General features: G+C 47.5%; 1 protein-coding gene across 5 annotated transcripts in view; it reads left to right on the top strand.

Annotated features, from left to right (window-relative positions):
* Nucleotides 1–1,884: 1,884 nt before the first annotated feature.
* The window catches only part of AMZ2 (archaelysin family metallopeptidase 2), a 43,573-nt gene continuing 22,601 nt past the window's right edge, over nt 1,885–22,856 (top strand). Inside the window, exons 1-8 of one of the 5 annotated variants that reach the window (XM_090059743.1) lie at nt 1,885–2,880; nt 3,231–3,513; nt 4,875–5,048; nt 6,087–6,215; nt 9,754–9,917; nt 10,539–10,715; nt 11,536–11,693; nt 12,496–13,330. In XM_090059743.1, the coding sequence (XP_089915869.1) occupies nt 3,231–3,513; nt 4,875–5,048; nt 6,087–6,215; nt 9,754–9,917; nt 10,539–10,715; nt 11,536–11,682 (1,074 nt within the window). In that variant the 5' untranslated portion in view covers nt 1,885–2,880 and the 3' untranslated portion in view covers nt 11,683–11,693; nt 12,496–13,330. Of the gene's footprint in view, nt 2,881–3,230; nt 3,514–4,874; nt 5,049–6,086; nt 6,216–9,753; nt 9,918–10,538; nt 10,716–11,535; nt 11,697–12,495; nt 13,331–22,856 lie in introns of those variants that run through there. The other 4 variants (XM_090059745.1, XM_090059742.1, XM_090059744.1 and 1 more) reach the window with 4 other exon arrangements.

A 22,856-nucleotide genomic window follows, 5' to 3' on the forward strand; every position in this document is an offset into this window, starting at 1 on the left:
TTTAGCCAGTTCAAGTGTGTCCACGCCCAAGGGTTTCACTGATTTAAAGCTGGGATTGAGTTCAGTTGGTGCAGCTTCTGGGTATGGGGAAGTCCTAAAGAGTGGCGCCAGCTCCACAGGAGCAATGACAGCTGTTTTCAGCCTGCAGGCAGATGCATAGAGTGCTGGGTGGTTTCAAGTGGGCCTGGATATTTCTTTCTGTAGCTGTGCTCCTCCCCAGCTTCCCTACCACGCTAGAGAGACTCGAGCCAGCTGTGTGGGAGGAGATGGAATAGGGATGGGAATAGTAATAGGGTCTAAGGCTTTTGTAAAGGTAAAATGCACTTTTCGTAGTGAATCTCTTGTGGTTAATCGGCCTCTTGAAGGCTCAGGTCAAGCGTAGTGCCTGTTCTTAACCTGGCAGGGGAAATGCCATGCATCTGTGTCCATGAAGGCAGTTTTCCTAAAGCATACCCCGGGGGGTACTGCTCTTCTGGTGTGGTTCAGTACCTGCCAAGGTGTACCGGCTTTAAGCCCACTTTATGGAAATGGGAGGCTCCTCCCCAGCTTGCTCCCAGGGCTGTATGGCTAAGGGCAAGCAAAACTTGGAGGCACCCAAACACCAAGCCTCCAGGCTTGGGCCTGCAAGTAGGATGCCTGCCAAAGGATTTTGCAAACGTCTGAAGCCTCAGGTGTGGGTGGAGGTTGTTTGCTGATGATAGGACCACTTACGGTTCTGGACTGCCTCACGGGTTTGGAATTGGATTTGGCTATTTTGGCTTGGAACATGGATAAATTTAATTTAAAAAAATCTCTTGTGGTTAATCTTGGGTTTGAAGGCTCAGATCAAGCATCGCCTATGCTTACCTGGCAGGGAAATACCGTGATCACCGTGGTAGCTATCTAGTTGCTCCCAGGGAAGACCGGTTTGCTGGCAGGGGATAGTACCCATTAGGCGATGCATAGTTAACCTTGGCTTTAATGCCCACTTTATGGAAATGGGAGACTCCTCCCTAACTTGGTTCTGTGGCTGTACGGTTGAGGGCAAGCAAAACTTGGGGCATCTGCACCCCAAGCCTCCAGGCTTGGGTTTGCAAGTAGGATGCCCACCAAAGGTTTTGGGAACATCTGAAGCCTCAGATGGGGGTGGAGGATGTTTGCCGGTAGCAGCCACTTCTGGACTGACTCGTGGATTTGGCTCTGGACTGACTTATGGATTTGGAATTGATTTGACCAGTTTGGCTGGGAATACAGAGGATTAAAAAAAAAAAAAATCTCTTGTGGTTAATCAGGACAAATACAGTGCCCCAAGCGACCAGCTGGCTCTTCCTAGAATAATTTGGGTTTTGCATGCTGCGCAAGGTCTCTGTCCCACGTGGGATGCTCCGGCAGCCCTTCCTAAGGGTGTCCACACACACAAGCACTCTGATAACACATCTAGTCTATCACTGAGGCCGTCTTAGCTGGAAACGGACACCTGGAGTCCTGATGGCCTCTTCCCTTGTGCGGCTCTCCTCTTCCGTACAGGTGTCCAGAACATTTATGGCAATGGAGGTGACTTCGGCAACTCACCTGGGACTGATGTGGCCTGGCTTAGAGTAAGCCAGGTGGGGTTTGAAAAGGCTGTGCAAAATTTCGCCGGCTGTTTTATTCTGGTTCTGTTTTGAATTGTTTCGAGCTCAAAACAGCAAAATCAGAATGAAATGAGGGCAGTTGAAATGTTTCAAGATGTTTCAAGTTTTGAAGCTGGGCTTGCCTGCAGGGAAACAGAAAGTAAGGAGAGGGAAGAGGGGGGAAGGACTTCTCTGACATTGACTGTGACTGTTTGGCTGCCTGATAGCTGCTGGTGCTACTGTGCTGCTTACTAAGTTATTACCTGTTGCCATTTAAAGTGGTGGACCGGGATGAGGCTGTAGGGGAGGAGGAGGCCTCATTGGGGCACACTACCATGTTGTGTAGATGCCCCAGCGCCAGTGAGGGCGTGCTTTAACACAGTCACGCATCACAAGTTTTGCTTGTCAGCAGCTTGAGGTGCAGTTTCCCAGAACACCCTGCACCTATTTCCTTGAAAGCTGGCAGGCGTGATGGCCTCAGCAGGGGCTAGTATGCCTGCAGTCATTGGCAACACATAGGGGGTGCACGTAGGTGCACATGCACCCCCTGAGCATGGCAGTGCACCCCCTATGAAAAGGCACTGCTGACACTGATGGCAGTGCCTGTGGGCAGTCGCTGCTTGCTCCTTCCTTCCCCCCAGCTGCTGACACTGCCAGCGGCATCTGCGGGTGGTCTGCGACCAGGATCGTGCCCACATTGTCTATATTTCCTCAAAAATCTCCCTGGTTCGAGTTGCTAAATCCAGAAATCTGTGGCTTAGCTGGCCAAGGCCCTCTATAAAAATCTCCTCTTTTAATTAATGTCATCATATTCCTCATGGGTGCTTCTGCTTTCGGTTTGCTGATGCACACTGGTGTATATGACTGTTATCACAGCTATCTTGATCACCAGTCGTACGCGCTAATCGCTGATGAAGGTGGGGAAAGAGGCAAGCGATGAGATGCTGAGCTACTGTCTTAGGAAATGGGTGGTTTACAAAAGTGACCTTATGAGGGGAAAAAGAAATTGGCAACTGCTCACATTATACCAAGAAATGCTTCAACCACTGCATAACAAGTTGGCTTTTGTTGTTGTTGTTGCAGCACATTTCAATCCATAAATTATCGTTAGACTTGCCTAAGATCGTGGAAGGAACCGTTCAGTTCCCTGGCGTTGACTCCTCATCGCCAGCTGCTGGGGTCGGCCGAGGGAGCTACACCCCTGTGCCACAAAACAACGTAAAAGAGGTCGGAGTCGGGTCTAAAGAGCTTGCTGCCAGACTAATGCACCAAAATCTCTCTTGCTACTGTAAGTGGAGGCTGAAACAGGAGAATGATATAATACCTACGCTTGCAGCTGGGGATTTTGCAGCAGGATCTTCCCGTGTTGGTCCTTTTTTTCTCCCCCCCACCACTGAAAGCAGAAGCTACTCGCGCGTTGGGGGCTGGGTATGGAAATTGCAGGGAGAAGAGGAATCCAGCTACCCTGGCAGGCTAGCTATCAAGCAGGCAGTAGAAAGCATATGCCAGCTTACCAGCAAGATCAGAAAGGAGTAAGAGTCTGGGACTGCAGAGTGGTGGCCAGAAAGAAAGAGGGAACTTAGCACTGGGAATGAAGGCTGGGTTTGCTAAATCTTTCGGGTCTTTCCCTTTGGTCAGATGAAGGTAATTAAACATTCGGAGGAGGTCCTGAAAGCAGCGCTCATCTCCAAAAACACGCAGCTTGCGAGGCTGTACGAGAAGCTTGAGCCCGGGGAGAAGCGTTTGCTGGATGAGGCGTTTCAGCCGCACAGCGCTCTCTTTGCACCGATCACGCTGCATTCGGAGTCAGACTGGGTCTCCTCGCATCCAGAGCCCACGCAGGACTTCGAGCAGTTTTACCACGACCGTTACAGAAGCACGCCAACTTCACAGAAAAGTGCCATTTATGTACAGCCCATTGGTAATGCTGAACGATCTCTGAAACAGACCCAGGGTCCTAATATGCCGTTCCCATAAAACAAAGTATTGATTTATGTGTTAGTTGTAATCCCCTAGTTAAGTTGTGTGTTCCAGGTTTCAAAGAAGAACGCGCTACCTTAGCTCCCGGGCAAGCCGTCTAGTGCGTAGGACAGGAGGTGCGGGAATCGCGTTTTCTGGGACCCACTCCTGTTGCATCTGTTCAAATGCGCAGCTGGGAATAATTCCCGTAGATCCCTGTGCTTAGGGACGTTTTTAGCTTTGCCCATGTGAGTTGTCCCCATTATAGTTAAAGGGATTATTCATGTGAATAAATGCAAGTATACAAAGCCTGTGGAATTAGGACCTTGATTTGGGCCTCAGTTCACCTATGCTTAGATGGGTGAAACAAGCTTTATGGGAGTATTGTGAAGCCTCATGAATATTCACAAAGTACTTTGGGCTTCTGCGTGATTGGAAAAAAGCAAATTACTGCTGTTATTGTAATATATTTTTTGGTAGTATGTTGGGTGCAGGCATGTCAATAATGGTGGCAGTAAATAACCGGTGAAAGATTTCAACCTTTCTGTTTTTCTGATTTTGTTCTAAAATATATGTATAATTTTGAGAGAGAAATAAATCTGGAAGTTTTAAAAAAAAAAAAAAAAAAAGAATAATCACAGTCCTGGAAAACGAAACATACTGCAGGAGAAAACAGGTCAGCAACAAATGTGATGTGTTAAACTTCAGTTGCTGTACTCCATCCTTATTTAATCATCTGGTTAAGGAGATCTGCTGTTCCCTCCTAGCTGAAGTTTTAATTACAGTTATGAGCACTAGGCTCTATACTGAAGTTTACAGATCTGATGTAAAAGTCTGTGATACCTATTGTGAATAACACTGTTTCTTGTACGTTTTTGATAGTGGATATTTGATATTGGTCGAGGCATTTGGATGCAATGACAGTGAGCAGTACTTTTTACTTCTAAAATAACCGCCCCCGTAAATTACCGCCTCATCACAATACAATAATTATTTCAACTGTGACTCCTGTTATTATGTGCTAGTGTTGTGTCCCATTACCGTAGAGTAATCTTAGATACTGCTTTTTGTTGGTCAAGGCCAGAAGTTAAATAAAGGGAGTCTTACCATTGTGTGGCAGCAGAAAAACTTGACGTGTCTAATTGCACTGTGTTTTTATAGTGTTGCTCCTATTTTCTTTTGAGGATTTGGTGTAAATGTGAAACTTGCTAATGAAGTGTTACGATTAGCGTTCTTGTGGGGGATGTTTTTTGTATATGATTTGATTACTTGACCTACTAAAGCATACTTGTAACCCTGTGTCATTTTGGCTTAATTGTATAGGTTCTTTTGGTGATTCCAGAGTTAGTCCAGAGAATTATCTGAAATGGCTGAAGGATTACTGTGAAGCCTTTTATTATGGCCTGATGGTAAAAATCCTGGACCCAGTTCCTGTTTCACAGGCAGCTTGTGCTTTTCGGGTAAATGAGTACACGCATAATCTCCAGATTCATGCAGGTATGTGGGGAGGGAACCAGCGATGTGAGGTTGGGAACCTTCTTATTGCAAAAGTGCTAGGTTAGCAAAAAGCCAAGCAAACAGTGTTCATTCACGGTAAATATTAGAGGTACAAGAAGAAAACATTTTAACATGATATGGTGCTCAACCTCCGCAGTGATAGGCCCTGTAGTGTCGGCCAAAGACAGATCGGCAACTTCACGTTCCTTGGAAGTAGGTCTGCAGAACAAACGTGGCTGGTAAAAGGCCATCCCTGGTTAGGTATCGAGGGAAGAGGTTTGTCTTAGACATGTAAGCACAGGTGTAAGACTCGGTGAACCAGCATCCAACTCCCAGCTCTCCGAGCTGACCTGAGTCTTCAGCCTTTATTCATATGAACAAGTTCACTGCTGTTGGAGGGTTTACTTGCACAAAGGAAGGCAACCAGATCATAGTTTGAAAAGCAGCTGACTTAATCTGCTATCCCCATATAACATGGGCCCTTTGGTAACTGAACTCCACGCGTCAAAGGAATGGCCAGATAGCCAAATTGTCTTTTGTGAACGACTGGTTATTTAAAACTAACACGTTTACTCGGTGATTCTAGAGGTCAAAATGATGTTAAACCAAAATGCATTTTATTTGCATGTGGCTTTGAAATGCTTCTTGACCCAGAGAATGTGACTTGTGGTGATCTCTGTCGTGTAACTGTTGGTTCAGTGGGAATTTCCTGACACCTCCACCCTCCTAAAGGCCTTTCTGCCTCTAACAACTTTTTGCTACTAACAATTTGTAGTAGATTCAAGCATCTATTGTTATTATCAGCCTAACTGCTCTGGTAGAATAAAAACTCACTACCCTGAAGTAACCTGATTCCTTATGGATCCAGTCTTGCAAGCAGAACTCCTTAAATAATTTTATGCACATGAAAGGCTTGGAGGACTTGACTGCTTTAGCTGCATTAGATCCTCCTGTTCAATAGTGTGGCTTGACTCCTCTGTGCTAGACTTATTACTGCTTTCCTGTGTGGTGTGTAATGCTTTCTCCTGTTTCATGCAGGGGATCTTCTGCAATTCCTGAAGAAGAGGAAACCCAGGGATGCTTTCTGTATTGTGGGAATAACCATGATAGATCTTTATCCAAAGGAGTCTTGGAACTTTGTCTTTGGACAAGCTTCTCTGACAGAAGGTATTTCAATTTTACATCAAGATTATATATGTAATAAGAAAACCTAAAATGACTTCCAAAAGATCAGTTACCAGCACAGTAATAATGCATATCAAATGCAAATTTGTATGGAAAATCTATGAAGAGGTATTCAGTGGAATTGCTATACATTTTATGGGGATGTATTTTTTAAGCGTGTGATACAGTGCTAACTCATTAAGTCAAAAATCAGCATGTTTTAGGCAGTCAAGCAGTGAAAAAAATCAATAGTTTTGATTAAGCTGCTGTTAAGACATTATTCATAACTTAAAATACTTATTTTCACTTCTGTGCTGAGTGCTGCTTAGTAAATAAACGGCCCTAAAGGGTTTTGTTTTTTTTCCATAGACTTACCTATGAGTTACAGAAATATCAAAAAACCCCAAGCTTATGTTTTCAAGATAGTTTGCAAGATATGTTTTCAAAATATTTTTTTTTCATGACCTACTGATGAAATAAGGCTATTTTTAAGCAAAATACAGTATGAGAATAAAGGAAGGGTGGAACACGGGACCTCATGCTGCCGTCAGACTTAAGTCCCAGAGCAGTCTTAAATGTGTATATTATTTTTTCTCTCTTTTCCCCCCCCCCCTTACAAAACACTTCTCTCTAGAGTATTAATCCATACTATTTTTCTGTAAAACCACTGAATCTGGCTGTAATAGTATATTACATGCATGATTCCTGTTGATTATACTAGGAGTTTAGGCCACAGAAGAAGATTTTCAGATGGACAGTTGTGGTTTTTTCTTTTCTTTTTCCTTTTCACAACATTGCAGGGTGATTAATTCAAATGAGACATCAAAATTCCACTAGTAATTGCAAACATGGATGTGAGGAAGGGAGTGTGTAAACTGTTTGGCAGACCTGAGTCATCCCAGCCTTTCCTCGGTTAGTGTGAATCAGCTGTGCCACAGAAATTATTCATGTCCCATTCTCTGTGGAGACTAGGGCAGTGCCATGTCCTTATGTCTTCGCTACTTAAGACCCAGAAGGACGAATGCAACTTAGGTATGTTCAGTGCCCCCCTAAGTTGTCTTTTAGAGGGATCTGTTCTACCAAAGCCATTTATAGCATATTGCTCAATCTTGATTTCTATAGCAGTTTTGATTGAACCTTTCAGCCAGATCAGCACCAAAGGAATATATTGCATTTACTAGCTCCATATCCATGCTCATTATGGGAAAAGGGATTTTACAATATCTGTGACCCAGATCTTGAATTCAGATCTTGTAATGCAATTCAGTCATTGTAGTCTTACAATTAAGGCAGAAGACCGACAGTCAAGACTTGACATAAGCAAGCATTTCTTCACTGTCTGAGCCCCCAAGGTCTGGAACAGCCTGCCACCGGAGGTGGTTCAAGCACCTACATTGAATGCCTTCAAGAGATATTTGGATGCTTATCTTGCTGGGATCCTGTGACCCCAGCTGACTTCCTGCCCCTGGGAAGTCATCGGTGGTCTTCCGAGGTCCCTTCCAGCCCTAATGTCTATAAAATCTATGAACCTGCTTTGCTGCTGACTTTACCTGTAGCCTTGGGCAAGTTATTTAAACTTTCTGTGCCTTAGTTTATCCCCATATAAAATGTGGACTGTTGTACATAATAACCTTGGGGAAGGTGTAAATAAGGTCTGAAAAGCAAAAGCAAGGTCCTTGAATGAAAGGCACTGTACAAGTCCAATATAGTATTAGCAGTATACAAGTCCTATTTGCCCATGCAGAACGTGATGTTTTATGAGATCCCTTTTCTCATACAAGATTATATTAGGTAATCAAGTCAATGGCAGTTGTTTAGTTTGGGGTTCGGCAACGTTTTTGGTGCGAGTGCCAAAAAGCCCTGCAACCTTGACTTGGAAGATGTTGGCGTGCCAGGGTGGATGGCTGGGGAACCGCGAGGGACCCGATCCTTGTTGTGGCAGTGCAGCCCTGGCCCCTTCCCTGCCATGTGCCCTGGGGCATGCATGCAGCCCTTGTCAGCAATGAGCTGGGCTGTGGCTCTGGACCCCAGTGTACCGGTTGCAGCCTCATGGTTGCCTGCTATGAGCAGCCCAGGCTCTGGGCAGGCTCCTGCTGCCTGCCATGGAGCCCCGCCTGCCCGCAGTAGGGCTTGCAGCCTCCCCACCACCTGCTGTGAGCAGCCCAGGCTCTGTGGTTGCAGCTGCACATGCGCCTCTGGGCACAAGGCAGGGAAGGGGCCTCCTAGCTGGGCTCTAGGCAGGCCCCTGCTGCCTGCCACTGACCCCCAGGCCACTTCCAGCAGGGCTTGCAGCCTCCCTGTTACAAGCAGCCTAGGGTGTGTGGTTGGTGGCACTTGCCCAGAGCCTGGGCTGGCTGGTGCCAAGCAAAATGTCCTCATGCATCGTGCTATGGCAGGCGTGGTGGGAGTTGCCGCCGACCCCCGATTTTAGATTGTAGAAGCAGTCCCAACAAAACTGGTGACTTTAAGTAAGCCAGCAAATATCGCACGACTAGTTCACATTGTGAGATTTTACTTTGTGTTGTAAGTATATGTAAGTTGGGTTTTGAGCAGTCTGGGTAGGTGGCTGTATGGGTTTGTTTGGTTTTATTTTTCAGACCTGTAGCATAAGGGGTGCCAGAGCTCCTCTGAGCAGAAGAGGTCGCTAGCAGCTCATGCAAAATACTTTTTACAGGCTGCTGAGAGCCCTGTGCTTTCCAGGGCAGTAAGTCCACTGTTTAAGCAGTGGCCAGCTAGCTCAAAATAGATGAGGGTGGACCTACAGCTCTTCCTCCTTCCTGAGCAATCAATTGAATAGTAAATTAACTGGAAGATGGGGAAAGCAAAGGAGTGATTTTCAAACCCAAGATACTGTTTATTCTGAGGTTCGCTTTACTCAAAGACCTCAGTATATCTAACACGGCATACACAAAACCAAAAACATCATGGCAAGAGAAATGACCTGCAGGCTTGGTTTGTTTTTTTTTGTGGAAGTTTGTAACTCCACTGGCCGACATTGTCGATATGTGATTTTTGCATCTAAATATTTGCTGAACTACAGTTATATTATAGAGGGTATATCGTCCAATTGTTTGAACAAAACCTGATGAATTTTGCTTGAAACTGGCCATTGTGTTGTCTGGTTACCAGAAGCTCTTTAATTCAGAGGACTGAGATTTAGCAATGAGATGTGTAACTATAAGTGGGTCATGGCACCTAACGTATTTGTACTGGTCCTGAGATACTGGAGTATAATCATGTCTTTTTTGGTTACCCCATGGCAGCTGCTAAAGTCATGTTAGAATGAACGTCACGTTATTCTTCCTCACTCAAAATAATGTCTGGATTCTCACAATCTGCTGTAGAGAGATGAATGCTTTATGCCGTTGGTAAGCTAGGCATGCTACAAGGACATTGAAACAGTCCTTCACACCTCATAGTAGTGCTGTTTCTACAGTCCCAAAATTTCTATGTTGTTAGTCTGACCAGAATACGTTTCGCTGCACTTATTTTTGTGGTATCTTCTCTAATAGAGTATTTTTTTGATTTTTCTCTTCTAAAGGCATGGGGATCTTCAGCTTTGCCAGATATGACAGTGATTTTTATAGTGCAAGCTACAAGGGCAGACTGAAGAGTGGCAAGAAGTATCCTGTAGCAGACTATTCAGTTTTCAGCAGCTATTATACTCCTGCAATTACTAGTTTGCTGCTTCTGAGATCCTGCAAGGTGAGTGCCTGGTGGGCTCTTGTGATTCACTGAAAGCCTTAAAATAACTTCGTTCCTAAGGGCCTAATTCTCCTCCCAGTTATGTAAATTAGGAGCAACGAGTGAAGTCACTGGAAGTGACCCAGTGTAAATGAGAGCAGAACCTGTCTGTATCCTCCAGCCCTGTACTTGAGTGGTATTACTATTTATTAGTATTGCTCCTACTACCTTAGTGCTGAGAGATCCTTGCTGAAGTCAGATCTTGCCATATTAGGAACTGTACAGGCATGTAAATGGGACTGCCCATGTGCCAGAATGCTTACAGCCTGACTACACAAGCCAGGATAAAGGCAGAAGAAGGGAGGTGGTATAACCTCCATTCGACGCCTGGGGAATTGAGCCACAGAGGTATTATGACTTGCACAGGAAGTCAGTGGCGGGGTGGGAACTGTACCTTAAGCATCTTCATCTTCTTTTGCTTAGAAGTGGTAGCTGTCCAGTACCATGTCTGTGCCCTGTATTGCAAATGAAGCCTTTGTGGTTTGAGCCCATTTTGTAGTGGAGGCTGCCAGTGTAGCGGGTGTAGGAAAGAAAGGGAAAATATAGATAAAATTAATTGTCAAGGCAAACCTGTGTTTTCAGACCTTGACCCATGAGATCGGGCACATCTTTGGACTCCGTCACTGCCAGTGGTTGCAGTGTGTAATGCAGGGTTCAAATCACCTGGAAGAATCGGACCGACGGCCACTGGACCTGTGTCCCATTTGTTTGCGCAAGCTACAGTCTGCCATCCACTTCAACATTGCAGAAAGATATAAGGTACACTAAGAGGTTGGTAATGGAAGTGTTTGTGCTCGGCCTTGGGCCAGTGGCTGTCTGGGTCTAACATCCTGCCAGTGTGGAGCGCGTTGGAGAAAATGAAAGTCGGCTTCCTGCTGTCGGGTACACCTGGTGACTTGTGCAATACTATACAGCCAGGAACTCCTTACAGAGCGCTGTAGCTGTCAGCCCATGCCCTAGAGCTTGACATTTGAATACCACAGTCAGCATACATTATGCAGCCCCCACTAATGCTACTTTTTTTGCCTAACAATGGTTCTTGCAGGTGTGAATCCCACAGCCACACGCAGTAGGAAGACGTGTTCTCTTGGTTTTGTGCAGTGTAGTGGTAGAAATGTTGCTGTGGTGCAATGACTTAGATCTCTGTTCGCCTTCTACTTTTCTGATCCTCTCCTATGTTACTTACAAGACTAAAAAATAAAGGATCATATAAGTTCATGTACAGGAAATTGTGGTCTGAAACTTGCAACAGACGATCAGTGGTGAGGCAGAATACTAGCCCTGTGGTTTGTTGGAAGCTAAATATTTACTTGTGCTGCTAAGTAGTGGGTGATAGAAGCAGCTATTTACACAGAATCAGTGCCTTTAAGATGCAAGGCAGAATGCCTTGTTGTGAACACAGTTCACATGTTGAAAGGCTCCTAGCCTGTACAAATGGGGCCCTTGTTGTTCACAGTACAAGAAGCAGAATACAGTGAAGAGAGAGAACAGTTTTGGAGTTGGTCATTATTTTAATTTAGTCCTTCTTTGGTGCTTAGTTGAAACTAGACCGGTCATTCAACGTGTGCATTTCTTCTAGGCGTTGCTGAGGTGGATGGGCGACGGTAGGAGTGGAACAGAAGCTGAATTCGGACATGTAGCAGAGGTGGGTTTGCCGAAACCAGTGGAAGCATTTAAGGAGTGCCAAGAGTGGGTACTAAAATGTCTGGATGTGCTGCAGAAGTAAAGCACTGGAAAGTAGGTAGCATCAAAAGGAAATGATCCTTTATTTAACAGATTACTTCCAAGCTGACTACTTCTAAAATCTCTCATTTGATAAGGGTCGTCCAGTGCATTGTGAGCATCTCTTTAAACAAAGCTCCATCCCTTTGACACTTCATTGAAACCATCCTCTCCCAGATCGTAATGATTTCCATGTGACCCTAAAATACTTAGTCTCTGCAATACTTCTATCAGCAAGCAAGATACAGTCTAATCATTATTGCTTTGATATGCAGCAAAACATATTTAGCATTTGTAAGTAGACATAGAATATACTTTGTAAATGCTTGTGGAGCATTGTGGTGCTTTTTTTCTATCTACTCCTCTAACACTGTTGAGTCCATGGTGATAAACATCCAGTGGCCAGAGCCCTAATGGAAAAGTTTTGTTGTTCCTAGAACAACGCAGCAACTGTGGCCTGGTTGTGTTAGTTCTCTGGGCACTGTCAAAAATTCAGTGAGAAGATTCCAGTCTGCTAGAAAACCTTACAAGAAAGTTCCTCTCCTACGTGATAGCAGAGATACGCCCACACAGAGCCATTTAGGGTGAGGACCCAAGTCAGTTTTTACTTGATGTTTGCCTAGAAAATCAGGAAAAAGTCCCTAGACACTTAACTTTAGGGGCAGAGTGAAAAGAGCCTGGATAAAAGAAAAAAAGCTGGAAAGATTTAATTGCTGTGCTGTGTGATGGGTTTAATTTCCCATAGCACGATATTGTTTTTAATTACTGTTACCGAGACTCAGTTGCGCTTCCGTTTTGCTTTATTTAATCATGTTAGGATCCTTCCTAAGTCTGTGGCTGCTAAATTGACCTGCTCTCATCGTCACCCAAAGCAAGCTGATGGGACAGATTTCACGCTGTGCGCAATTTTCAGGATTATTTCTGTACTCTTCTTTGTGAAGGCGCGTTGTTCTCCCTTCCTGGCCCAGACCTGCTGGAAGGAGTTCACTTTTGATTTCAGTTTAGAAATCTGCCATTTCTAAAATGGTGAAAAATATACACCAAGTAACTTTATATGCTTTTAGACCCTTAATCAGACAAAAATATGGTCTAATATCTGTGGTTATAACGTGATTATTACCGAAGTGCCATGTTTGTGGGAATGATGCCTGCCAGGTAAATGAAAGAGCACCATTTGTTTCTGATTCTGCTTTTGTCCTAAGGCTCTAATTTTGTAATCTAATCAGTGGAGAGATCCCCACTGTTCAGGAGCAAATAATTGCAAGCACTTAGGTGCTACAGGCACTTTTTGTTCACAGGAGAAATCTCTTTGCTGTCAGTCTAGTTACCCATATGAATAAAGTTATCCAGGTACTTAGGAGTTTGCAGAACTGGACCTTAATTTTGCTGAATCAATAGTTAACAGTAGCTAAACTGTTTTGTTAACAGTAGGTTTTGGTTGCTCCCAAAAAACAAACTCCACAGGATATTCAGTACTGCATCTTCATGTTTTTACAATTTGAAATGTATTCAATGGGAAAAAAAATATTTTGGGATGGAAACGTGGTCCCATTGAACCAAAATATCTGAAGAATTCATTTGGGTCTGGCTTGTGTGCTAGATTTCATGTGAAAAAGGGATTTGTTGGAATTAAAATATTTTAAAAAATAAGTGTTTAATGTATATTTTTAACGTGCATGCTCTGGTTGCTCACAGGCGTTGCAGTCGGTTCAGGTCCATAAGAAAGCTGGTTTGTAACGTTAATGGGGGAGCGTGACCAGAGAGACGTGGAATGGAGGGAAAATAGTTGAGAAGTGGCACAGTTTCTTCGTTCTGTCTTGCAGCACATGCAACCTCTTTCCCTTCAGAGGCAGTTTGTTCAATTCATTGCATTTCTGGGAAAGGGAAGGGAAATGAGTAAAAATGCGTGAGTGTGAGCTAGTAAAGGGAAACCTTGCCAGGGTGAAGCAGATTGTGCGCTGGTGACTGTATAGGAAATTTGCTGATGCCAGTCTTCATAGCGTGCTATTTATATAGTCTTATATAGTCAGTATTTTCAGGCAGAGGTGGCTTGGGAGATAAGGTGCCTTAAACACACATGGGAATGTACTTCCTCACAAAAGGGACGTGCTTGGAAAACAGCAAACACTGTGCTTTTGAAGGACTCTCCAGATGTGCGAGAAGCACTATTTGTTTGGTACAGTCTTTAGGCTTGGGCTACACAAACATCCTCTCCAGATGTGTAAGACTTTGCAGGTCTGCTGGAGGTGCAGAGGGAAGGATTTCTTCAGAGCTCATGTGCGGGCAGGAGGTTTTGGGACTTGCCTTCTGGGGCTCTCGGAAGCTGCAACAAACACTGCTCCCTTTTGTCATGGCTGCTTGTACCCACGTGAATCCTGCGGCTGGCACGCTGCCTTAGCAGAGGAGTTGTTCTGTCCTGCGATAGCACAGGCTGTGAAAGACCATGTGGTCACAAACCTCTGCTCCATCCATTCGTGTGCAACAAGCTTGTGGGAGGAGCAGGGCCTCGCTCTCGCTCGCACACACTCGTCTCACTGCACGGCATGGAGGATTAAAACATGGCAGGCAGCAGGCAGCTCGATGCACCGTGAGTGCACCCACCTTTATTTTGACTGCATGGTGTGTTTGATCTTAGGCTGTGCAATAGCATGACAGCTTGATTTACCACGTTTGCAATAATGGAGTTCACTTGCATGAGCTAGCCGTGAACATTTTCGTCCTTTGTTTCTGAAAGTTGTGCGTGATCGTCTGAGGCCCTGTATGGCTTACGGAGTCTGATAAAGTAAATGCAGGGGCAAGTCGGAACTACAGGCTTGGTTGCAGCAGATAAGCTAATGACAAAATGTTTGTAGGATGCGTGTGCATGAGAGAAACACAAATCCAAGTGTGTGGGGCAGTCGTGGGGATCTAGTTTACTGCTATATGTATAACTTAGATCCTGCTCCATCTGAGGAGAGGCCAGCGGGGAGTAGCTCAGCAGTCAGGCACAAAACCCCACTTAGCTCCCAAGAGGTAGGCCCGGCTCTTGTACCATCCTGGCCGCCTCGCTGTTAAGCAGGGGATGGCGTGCCGATCGGTATGTATTGCCAGCTCCTCGTGCTGCAGTGCAGGGCAGGCATCAGCCTGGGCAGCATCTTACTGCTTTGCAGAGGAGCAGTAAAATACACCCTCCCCTGCCTTCTCCCGACGGCTTCCTGAGCCCGCCTGCCCTGCCCTGCCGAGATGACGGGAGCTCCGTGTGAGACTTGCATCGCTCCTCCCTCCGCCTTGGCACGCAGCTGGGGCTGGTGAGGGCAGGATTTGGTTTTCTGGCTCAGCTGAATAGGGGGGCATTTCTAAAACATGATAACTGTCAGTACCCTTCCTTGAGGACACTGGTGCTGGAGTGCCTGTGTTCCCACCTGAGGAGGTGGGATAGCTATTGCACAGGCTCTGCTGGGTGATTTCTCCGTCTAGGCAAACAAGCCCTTACTGGTAATCCTTCGGCTTCTGGCCGGTTGCTGATGCAGCGCAGGCCGTCACGAAATGCTGCGTGACCAGCACAGGAAAAGAACCTAGGGGCAGGATTTCTGTGACTTGTCACGCTCCGCAAGCTTTACCCGGGCAAGTTGGATAGACGTCAGTGGGGGTTTTGCCTGAGCGAGGCTGCCAGAAGCAAACCTTTATGATGCGCTGCAGGAGTCGCCCTGTTATTTATTCTGTAGGTGAACTGTGTGTCCTTTACTGTGCCATCTGGGTGCTTGTTTAAAACAAAGATCGAGCGTCATGTGAAATGGTCCACAGTAGCCAGCCAAACCCAGCGGTATGGCCCACCTTGAGAGCAACGCTTTCCTGCCAGAGGGCACTGATGCACTCAGTAATCTCAGGCCTGTGAAGCTGAATGAGGAGGGGGGTGTCCTGGGGCTTGAGTCTCTTTGGAGTTGGAAGGGATTCGTAGACACAGGGATGCCTTCTCTGGATTTCCATTGACAGACCATCCCTTTCAACCAGTGGCAGTTCCTACCTACCAGACTCTGCTACCTCTTGACTTCCCATGAGACAGCTTTCTTTTTTCTTTTTTTTTCTTTTTTTTGAAAAATGGTTGAAGCCAGAGAGGATGGTAATGCTGAAAACTCCGGGAATCCAGAGATCGACTGATGTCCCGTGGAAAAGCTTCCTCTAAATGCATAGTAAGAAGAAATTTTCCATGTGATAACACTATCTCCAGTCGGTGTCAGCCATGACCAAAGGAGATGGCAGAGAGAGCAGGAAGGCCCCCATGCTATGTGCAAGCACCCTAAGGCTCAAGTCCTGTCTGTAGCATTCACAATGACTTCAAAGGGAGCTGTATCTGAGTAAGGCGAATGGCATTTGGCTTCATACCAAAAGTCAGACCTCAGGGAAAAGTCAGGGTAGATGCTTGCGTAGGCTAGTCCCCGAATATTGTCTGTGAGAGTCCTAAGGGAGGCTACGCTAGAGGGTTGCAGCTTTTACTGCTCCCCAGGCTGAGCTCACTGGACACACCAGGCTGCATAGAGCCCTCCGTGCTATACCCAAAGCTCCCTTTTGTGCCAACTTCTCTCTCTACAATTTCAGGAACTGACTGTATTTCCAGCTCCCCCATCTCCATCTGCCAGTGCCTACATGGGTATCCTTCCCTCTCCCTGCCAAGGGTCCCAGGTCCCCCCTGCCAGAGCTCCATGTGCCGTCCATTTCCCTCTTTTCTATGTCATTGTCCTCACTGCCAGGGGATGTGTGCCTCTCTGTTCCCTGCTTCCCCCAATGGCTCATTTGCCATCACCAGGGGTCCCATCCCCTTTTACCCTTAAATTGGCAGCTCCGCCATATCCTCCTGCCCTGCCAGGCATTCTCTGTGTCCTCGCTCCACTGACCTCCCCACTCTTCTCTCTTTTCCTTCTGTCTGAAAGGTAGGTCGTCCGAGGAAGCAGCATTTTCAGTGTTGGGATCAGGTGCAGAACTGGGAGAGGGCTGCCATGCTGAAGCTCCTCTCAGCTGGTTGTTCACCGTATCAGCTCTTACAGAGGTGGCCAAAGCTATTGAGTGTGCTAACCCGATGCAAGGGGCTCCACTTGTCCTCAGTGTACCCGTTGCAGGTTTTCCCATATCGGCGCTCTGCCCATTGCTATCTAGAAGGCATTTCTCTATGTGTAAAGCAATTAAACTATACTCTGCATGTGTGGCTAGCCAACTCTGTGGGTTGCTAGTGTGGAACCAGGGCCCCTGGCCATCCTCATCCACCTTTTCTTGGCTAGGAGAGCTGCAATACAGGAAATGCAGCTAGTTATGTAAGTTGACAGATGACACAACAAGGAGCAGCGGTCTCAAGCTGCAGCAAAGGAAGTTTCGGTTAGATGTTAGGAAGAATATTCTCACTAGGAGGGCAGCAAAACACTGGAACAAGTTTCCCAGAGAGGTGATGGTAGCATCATCCCTGGAGGTTTTTAAGACCTGGCTAGACAAAGCCTCGTCTGGGATGATGTAGCTGGGGCTGGTCCTGCTCTGAGCAGGGGGTTGGACTGGATGTGACCTCCTGAGCTCCCTTCCAGCCCTCCTCTTCTGTGATCTGTTTCTATGAAATCAGAAGGATCTTGGTCCTGGGGCCATTTTGGGACCTAGTAAAACCTGGCTCTAAGCGTGGTACAAAAAAGGAACCAACAACCTTAATGATGAGAAGTGAAACATTGATTTCCTTTACAGCATTTCAAAGGCTTTGTTTTGATGACCTTGGGCGGGCAAGAATATGTTTAAAAATATAAAAGGCAGGTGCTCTGCACTGTTCACTTTGGGGGAGGAGCAAGAAAATGACTGCTGAAGCTGTGTATGGGGAGTTGCTGGGGAAGCACAGCTGCTCTGAATGTCCAGATGATTTGTTTCCAGACTCGTGTCCATCCTCGCGGTGGCTTCGCGTCTCAACTGCGCTGCCTGATGGAACCGCGGCTAGCAGCAGCGGTTGGGCAGGGCGCAACGATGAAGGGCAGCGGTGTCAGCTGAGTTTTGATGGAGGTAAAAGTAAAGAAAATCATCCTCTTTGGATCTGTCCTCTGGAGGTGTGCGTGTGTGATAAACCTGGTGTTTATGGCTGTGGCTTCTGTGACAAAACCAATGATTTAGAGTAACCTGGACTGTCACTCAGTTTTGCTCACTATCATGACTTGTTACAAATGCAGCTTGCTAGCTCCAGTGTTGGACTTCACATCTGATTTTATTAAAGCTGACTTAAGGAAATTTGAGAAGCAATTTTCTGAGAGCATGCACTAAATATTTGTTTGACCTGGCAGCCAAACTCTTTAAATACTGTGTTTAGGTTGTGAATAAAGCAGCGAAACAGGAGGGGAATTTCTTTTGCCATAGTAATTCTAGAGGGCACTCAAAAACAATAGTAGTTTCAACGTTTTTGGATGCAGGTGGGTGCTCAGATTGACAGCATCCAAGTTCTGTGAATCTTCCCTGTGCCTCCTATGGGCATAGCACACTAGAGGGAACTCTTCCCCACTTTATCCAGTAGTGGAAGTTTCCCAAACCTGGATGTCTTCGGTTTCTACACTGAAACTAGAGATGAGCCATGATTTGCCCTCAGTGATGATTACAGGCAAAACCTTATGAAAAGAATAGACTGCACTTGTTGTTAATGCAGCACTTCAGTAAAAACTAAGAGCACTATCTTGTGGTGCTGTAAAAGAAATGAATGATTAATTACTCTGGAAATAAGGGATGGATGGTTGAGATGTGGCATCCTTTAGCTGTGCTGCAAGCTGTCACTGCAAGTCTTTCCTTCCAGATTTTTCCCATGTAGGTTATTACTATAATTTGTTGTTTTTTTCCTCTTAATTTTGGCTTGCTTGTTAAGACCATTCTTACTTAAGTTCCTATGTTGGTAAATTTTCAAAGGGGAAAAATTAGCTTTGGATTTCTTTTCAGATGAGAGAAATAAGGCCTGGAAGCTCTTCTTTCCAGTCTCTGCAAGCCAAAAAAAAAAAAAAAAAGGGAACTTTTTGAAATTCAGGTTTTGCCTATTTTGACCAACTTGATACCTGGTAGATCAGGACATCGAATACCAACAAGGTAACATCTAATAGGAAGTTTTTACTGACTTTTATGAATGCCCATTTAGCTAAGATACTTTAGAAATAAGTTCTTTGTTGAAAACCTCCCAAACCTTTCAAATATTTCCTTCAAACTCATTTAACAATAGACAGCTGAAAGACCTGTATATCCATAGATTTCATAGACATCAGGGCTGGAAGGGACCTCGGGAGATCATCGAGTCCAGCCCCCTGCCCAAAGGGCAAGAAGTCAGCTGGGGTCATAGGATCCCAGCAAGATAAGCATCCAATTTACTCTTGAAGGTGTTCAATGTAGGCGCTTGAACCACCTCCGCTGGCAGACTGTTCCAGACCTTGGGGGCTCGGACAGGAAAGAAATTCTTCCTTATGTCCAGCCTTGAAACGGTCTTGCAGGAGTTTGTGACCGTTCAACCTCATCATCCCTTGGGGCGCTCTGGTGAACACACGTTCCCCCAGATCCTGGTGGTCACCCCTGATAAACTTGTAGGTGGCCATCAGATCACCCCGAGCCTGCGCTTTTCCAGGCTAAAGAGTCCCATGTCTCTCAGCCTGTCGTCGTAAGATCTGTTTTCCTGACCTCTGATCATGCGCGTGGCTCTCCTCTGGACTCTCTCAAGCTTCTCCACATCCTTTTTGAATTGTGGAGCCCAAAACTGGACGCAGTACTCCCAGCTGCAGCCTCACCAAGGCCGAGTACAAGGGGAGAACGACGTCCCGGGATTTGCTCGAGAAGCATCTCTGGATGCACGCCAGCGTTTTGGTCGCTTTACCAGCCGCAGCATCGCATTGCAGGCTCATGTTCATCTTGTGGTCAATGATGACCCCCAAGTCTCTTTCTTCTGTAGTGCTAACCAACGTAGCACTGCCGAGCCTATAAGGATGCTGCAGGTTTTTCCTCCCAAGGTGGAGAACCTTGCATTTTTCGGTGTTAAACACCATCAGGTTCTCGTCTGCCCATTTGCTGAGCTTGTCCAGGTCAGCCTGGATCACCCGCCTATCTTCTGGCATGGATGCTTTGCCCCAAAGTTTGGTGTCATCGGCGAACTTGGCCAGTCCACTCCTGACTCCAATGTCCACATCATTAATGAAGATGTTGAACAGAATGGGTCCCAGGACAGAGCCTTGAGGGACCCCACTGGTTACAGGGCACCACGATGAGTGACTGCCATCAATTACTACCCTCTGGGTCCGACCACGGAGCCAGTTTCCCAGCCAGCGGATCGTGGTGGAGCCAAGGCCGCAACTGGCCAGTTTGGCCAAGAGGTGATCGTGGGATACCAGATCAAAAGCTTTTTTGAAGTCAAGATATATGACATCAACCTCTTCTCCCTTGTCCAGGTGATAGGTCACCTAGTCATAGAAGGAAATGAGATTGGTCAAACAAGACCTACCCGCAACAAACCCATGCTGGCTATCCCTTAGGATGTTAGCCTGGGCCAGTCCCTCAAGGATGGCATCCTTAATAAACTTTTCTAAGATCTTCCCCAGGATAGAAGTCAGGCTAATGGGCCTATAGTTAGCCGGATCCACTCTCCTCCCTTTCTTGAAGATCGGCACCACATTGGCCTTCTTCCAGTCTTCGGGCACTTCACCAGGGCGCCAGGAGTTCTCAAAGACCCGTGCCTGGGGCTGGGCTATGACGCTCGCCAGCTCCTTGAGTGCCCTGGGGTGCAGGTTGTCAGGGCCGGCTGACTTGAAGGTATCCAGCTTCTCAAGGTGTTCCTTCACGAGGTCAGCATTGATGGAGGGTAGGGGATTCCCCTCACCCAGATCTCCCTGTCCCATAGCAGGCATGGGCGTCCCATGTGACTGATGAAAGACTGACGCAAAGTACCTATTTAATAGGTTGGCTTTTTCCTGGGTGTCAGTTGCCCCATCTGGTTTAGCAGGGGTCCAACATTGCCCTTGCTTTTCCTCCGGCTCCCCACATATCTGAAAAAGGACTTTTTGTTGTCCTTGATGCCTGAAGCTAGTTGGAGTTCAGTTGCAGCCTTGGCTTTCCTGGTTTGCTCCCTGCAGGACTGGACCAGCGCGGAGTAATCCTCCTTGGAGGTGAATCCCGTCCTCCATCCTTTGTAGATTTCATAGACATTAGGGCTGGAAGGGACCTCGGGAGATCATCGAGTCCAGCCCCCTGCCCAAAGGGCAGGAAGTCAGCTGGGGTCATAGGAAAGCTAGGCTTTCCTTTTTAGCCGCAGGAGGTCCGCTAGGTCCCTGGAGAGCCAGGAGGGCTGCTGTGCCTTCTTGCTGCCTTTCCTCCGTGTTGGGATATATTTAGCTTGTGCACTGAGGATCGCTTCCTTGAGAAGCAACCGCTCTTCTTGAACTCCCATCTCCCTGGGGTCATGGTCCCTGAGGGCCTGACCGACTAGCCTCTTGAGCTTGTCAAAGTCGGCTTTTCTGAAGTCAAGGACTTCTGTGTTGCTGACTGACTTGCCAGCTTTACGGCGGATGGTGAAGGTGATCAGCTCGTGGTCGCTGTCACCCAACTTCCCATCAATCACTAGGTCGCCGATTAGGTCGTCCCCCGTAGCCAGTACCAGGTCGAGCAGCGCTTTGCCTCTCGTTGGCCCATAGACTTCTTGAGTCAGGTAGAGGTCATCCACGCACGAGAGAAAGCTTTGTGCCCACTCGGATTTTACTGAGTGATCTTCCCACGAGATGTCCGGGTAATTGAAGTCACCCATGACAACCAAGGTCCTGGAGCAAGCGGCCTCAGCCAGTTCCCGGGCGAACTCCTGGTCAAGCTCGGGACTTTGAGTGGGAGGTCTGTAGTAGACTCCCACCGTTGTGTCCCCTGTGCCTTATTCCCCACGAATTTTTACCCAGACGGTCTCTAGCTGTCCATGCCGGTCGCCAACACCAGCTTGCAGGGACATGTAGCTTTCCTTGACATAGAGAGCTACACCCCCACCCCTTTTGTCAACACGATCCCTCCTGTACAGGGTGTAGCCCTCTATCCCCGTGGTGCAGTCATGGCTGGAGTCCCACCAGGTCTCCGTTATCCCAGTGACATCATATTTCTTTGCACTGAGCAGGAGGACGAGCTCGTCCTGCTTGTTGCCCAGGCTCCTGGCATTAGTGTACAGGCAGGCAAGTGTGCCCTTGGGGGCTCTTGCCTTGCCCACAGATTGTGCCAGGGCTGGGGCAGGGGTGAGCTCCCTTAAGTGCCCCCTTAAGCGCCTTGGTCCGCTGGCTTTGCAAGGGCTGTTCAGCGGGCCAGCAGGGGCAGTAGTCCCCCCATCCCCCAGCGGGCTTAGTTTAAAGCCCGGTGGAGCAGGTCAGCCAGCCTGGCTGAGAAGAGCCTCCTCCCCAGCGGGGAGAGGTGGAGGCCATCTCTTCCCAGCAGCTCGCTGCCTCTCGCCAAAGAGCGGGCTGTGGTCATGGAAGCCAAAGCCTTCCTGATGACACCAGCGCCGCAGTCTTTGGTTCACCGCGTGGATCCTCCTCTCCCTCCTCAGCCCATAGCCCGAGACTGGGAGGATGGACGAAAACACCACCTGAGCTCCCAGACCCCTAAGCCCCGCTCCCAAATCCCTGTAGTGCCTCATGACCTGGCTGGGGGTGCTCCGAGCCGTGTCATTGGTGCCCACGTGCATAAGGAGCATGGGGTAGTGGTCTGTGGGTTGGAGGAGCTGCGGGATCCTCTCCGCAATGTCTCGGATGCGGGCCCCCGGGAAGCAGCAGACTCCCCGGGCTAAGGGGTCGGGGCGGCAGATTGACCCCTCAGTGCCCTGCAGGATGGGGTCTCCCACAACAAACACCTTACGCTTTGTCTTGGGCAGTAGCTGCGGTCGAGCCTGGGTTGCCTGCGGGAGCTGCAAGAGGAGCGAACCTGTTGCTAAGCTCCGGCGAGGCAGGGGCCTTGGGGCCCTTGACCACCTTGGTCCATGCCCCTGACTGGGCAGAGCGGGAGGTCCCAGAGTCCTCCTTAGTCGCGGAGGGAGACGGCGCTCTCCCCTGCGGGTCCCGGGGGAGAAGGGCCTGGCAGTAGGAGTCGATCTCCTGCTCACAGTCCCTGATGGCGCGCAGTCTCTGGACTGTGGCCTGGAGCTCCTCCAGCTGGCGCGCCAGAGACCCCAGTAGGGAGCAGACCCCGCACGGGGAGGGGGCC

This window comes from Crocodylus siamensis, chromosome 8 (assembly GCF_052110815.1).
Source record: "Crocodylus siamensis isolate JL-2025a chromosome 8, ASM5211081v1, whole genome shotgun sequence".
NCBI lineage: Eukaryota > Metazoa > Chordata > Crocodylia > Crocodylidae > Crocodylus > Crocodylus siamensis.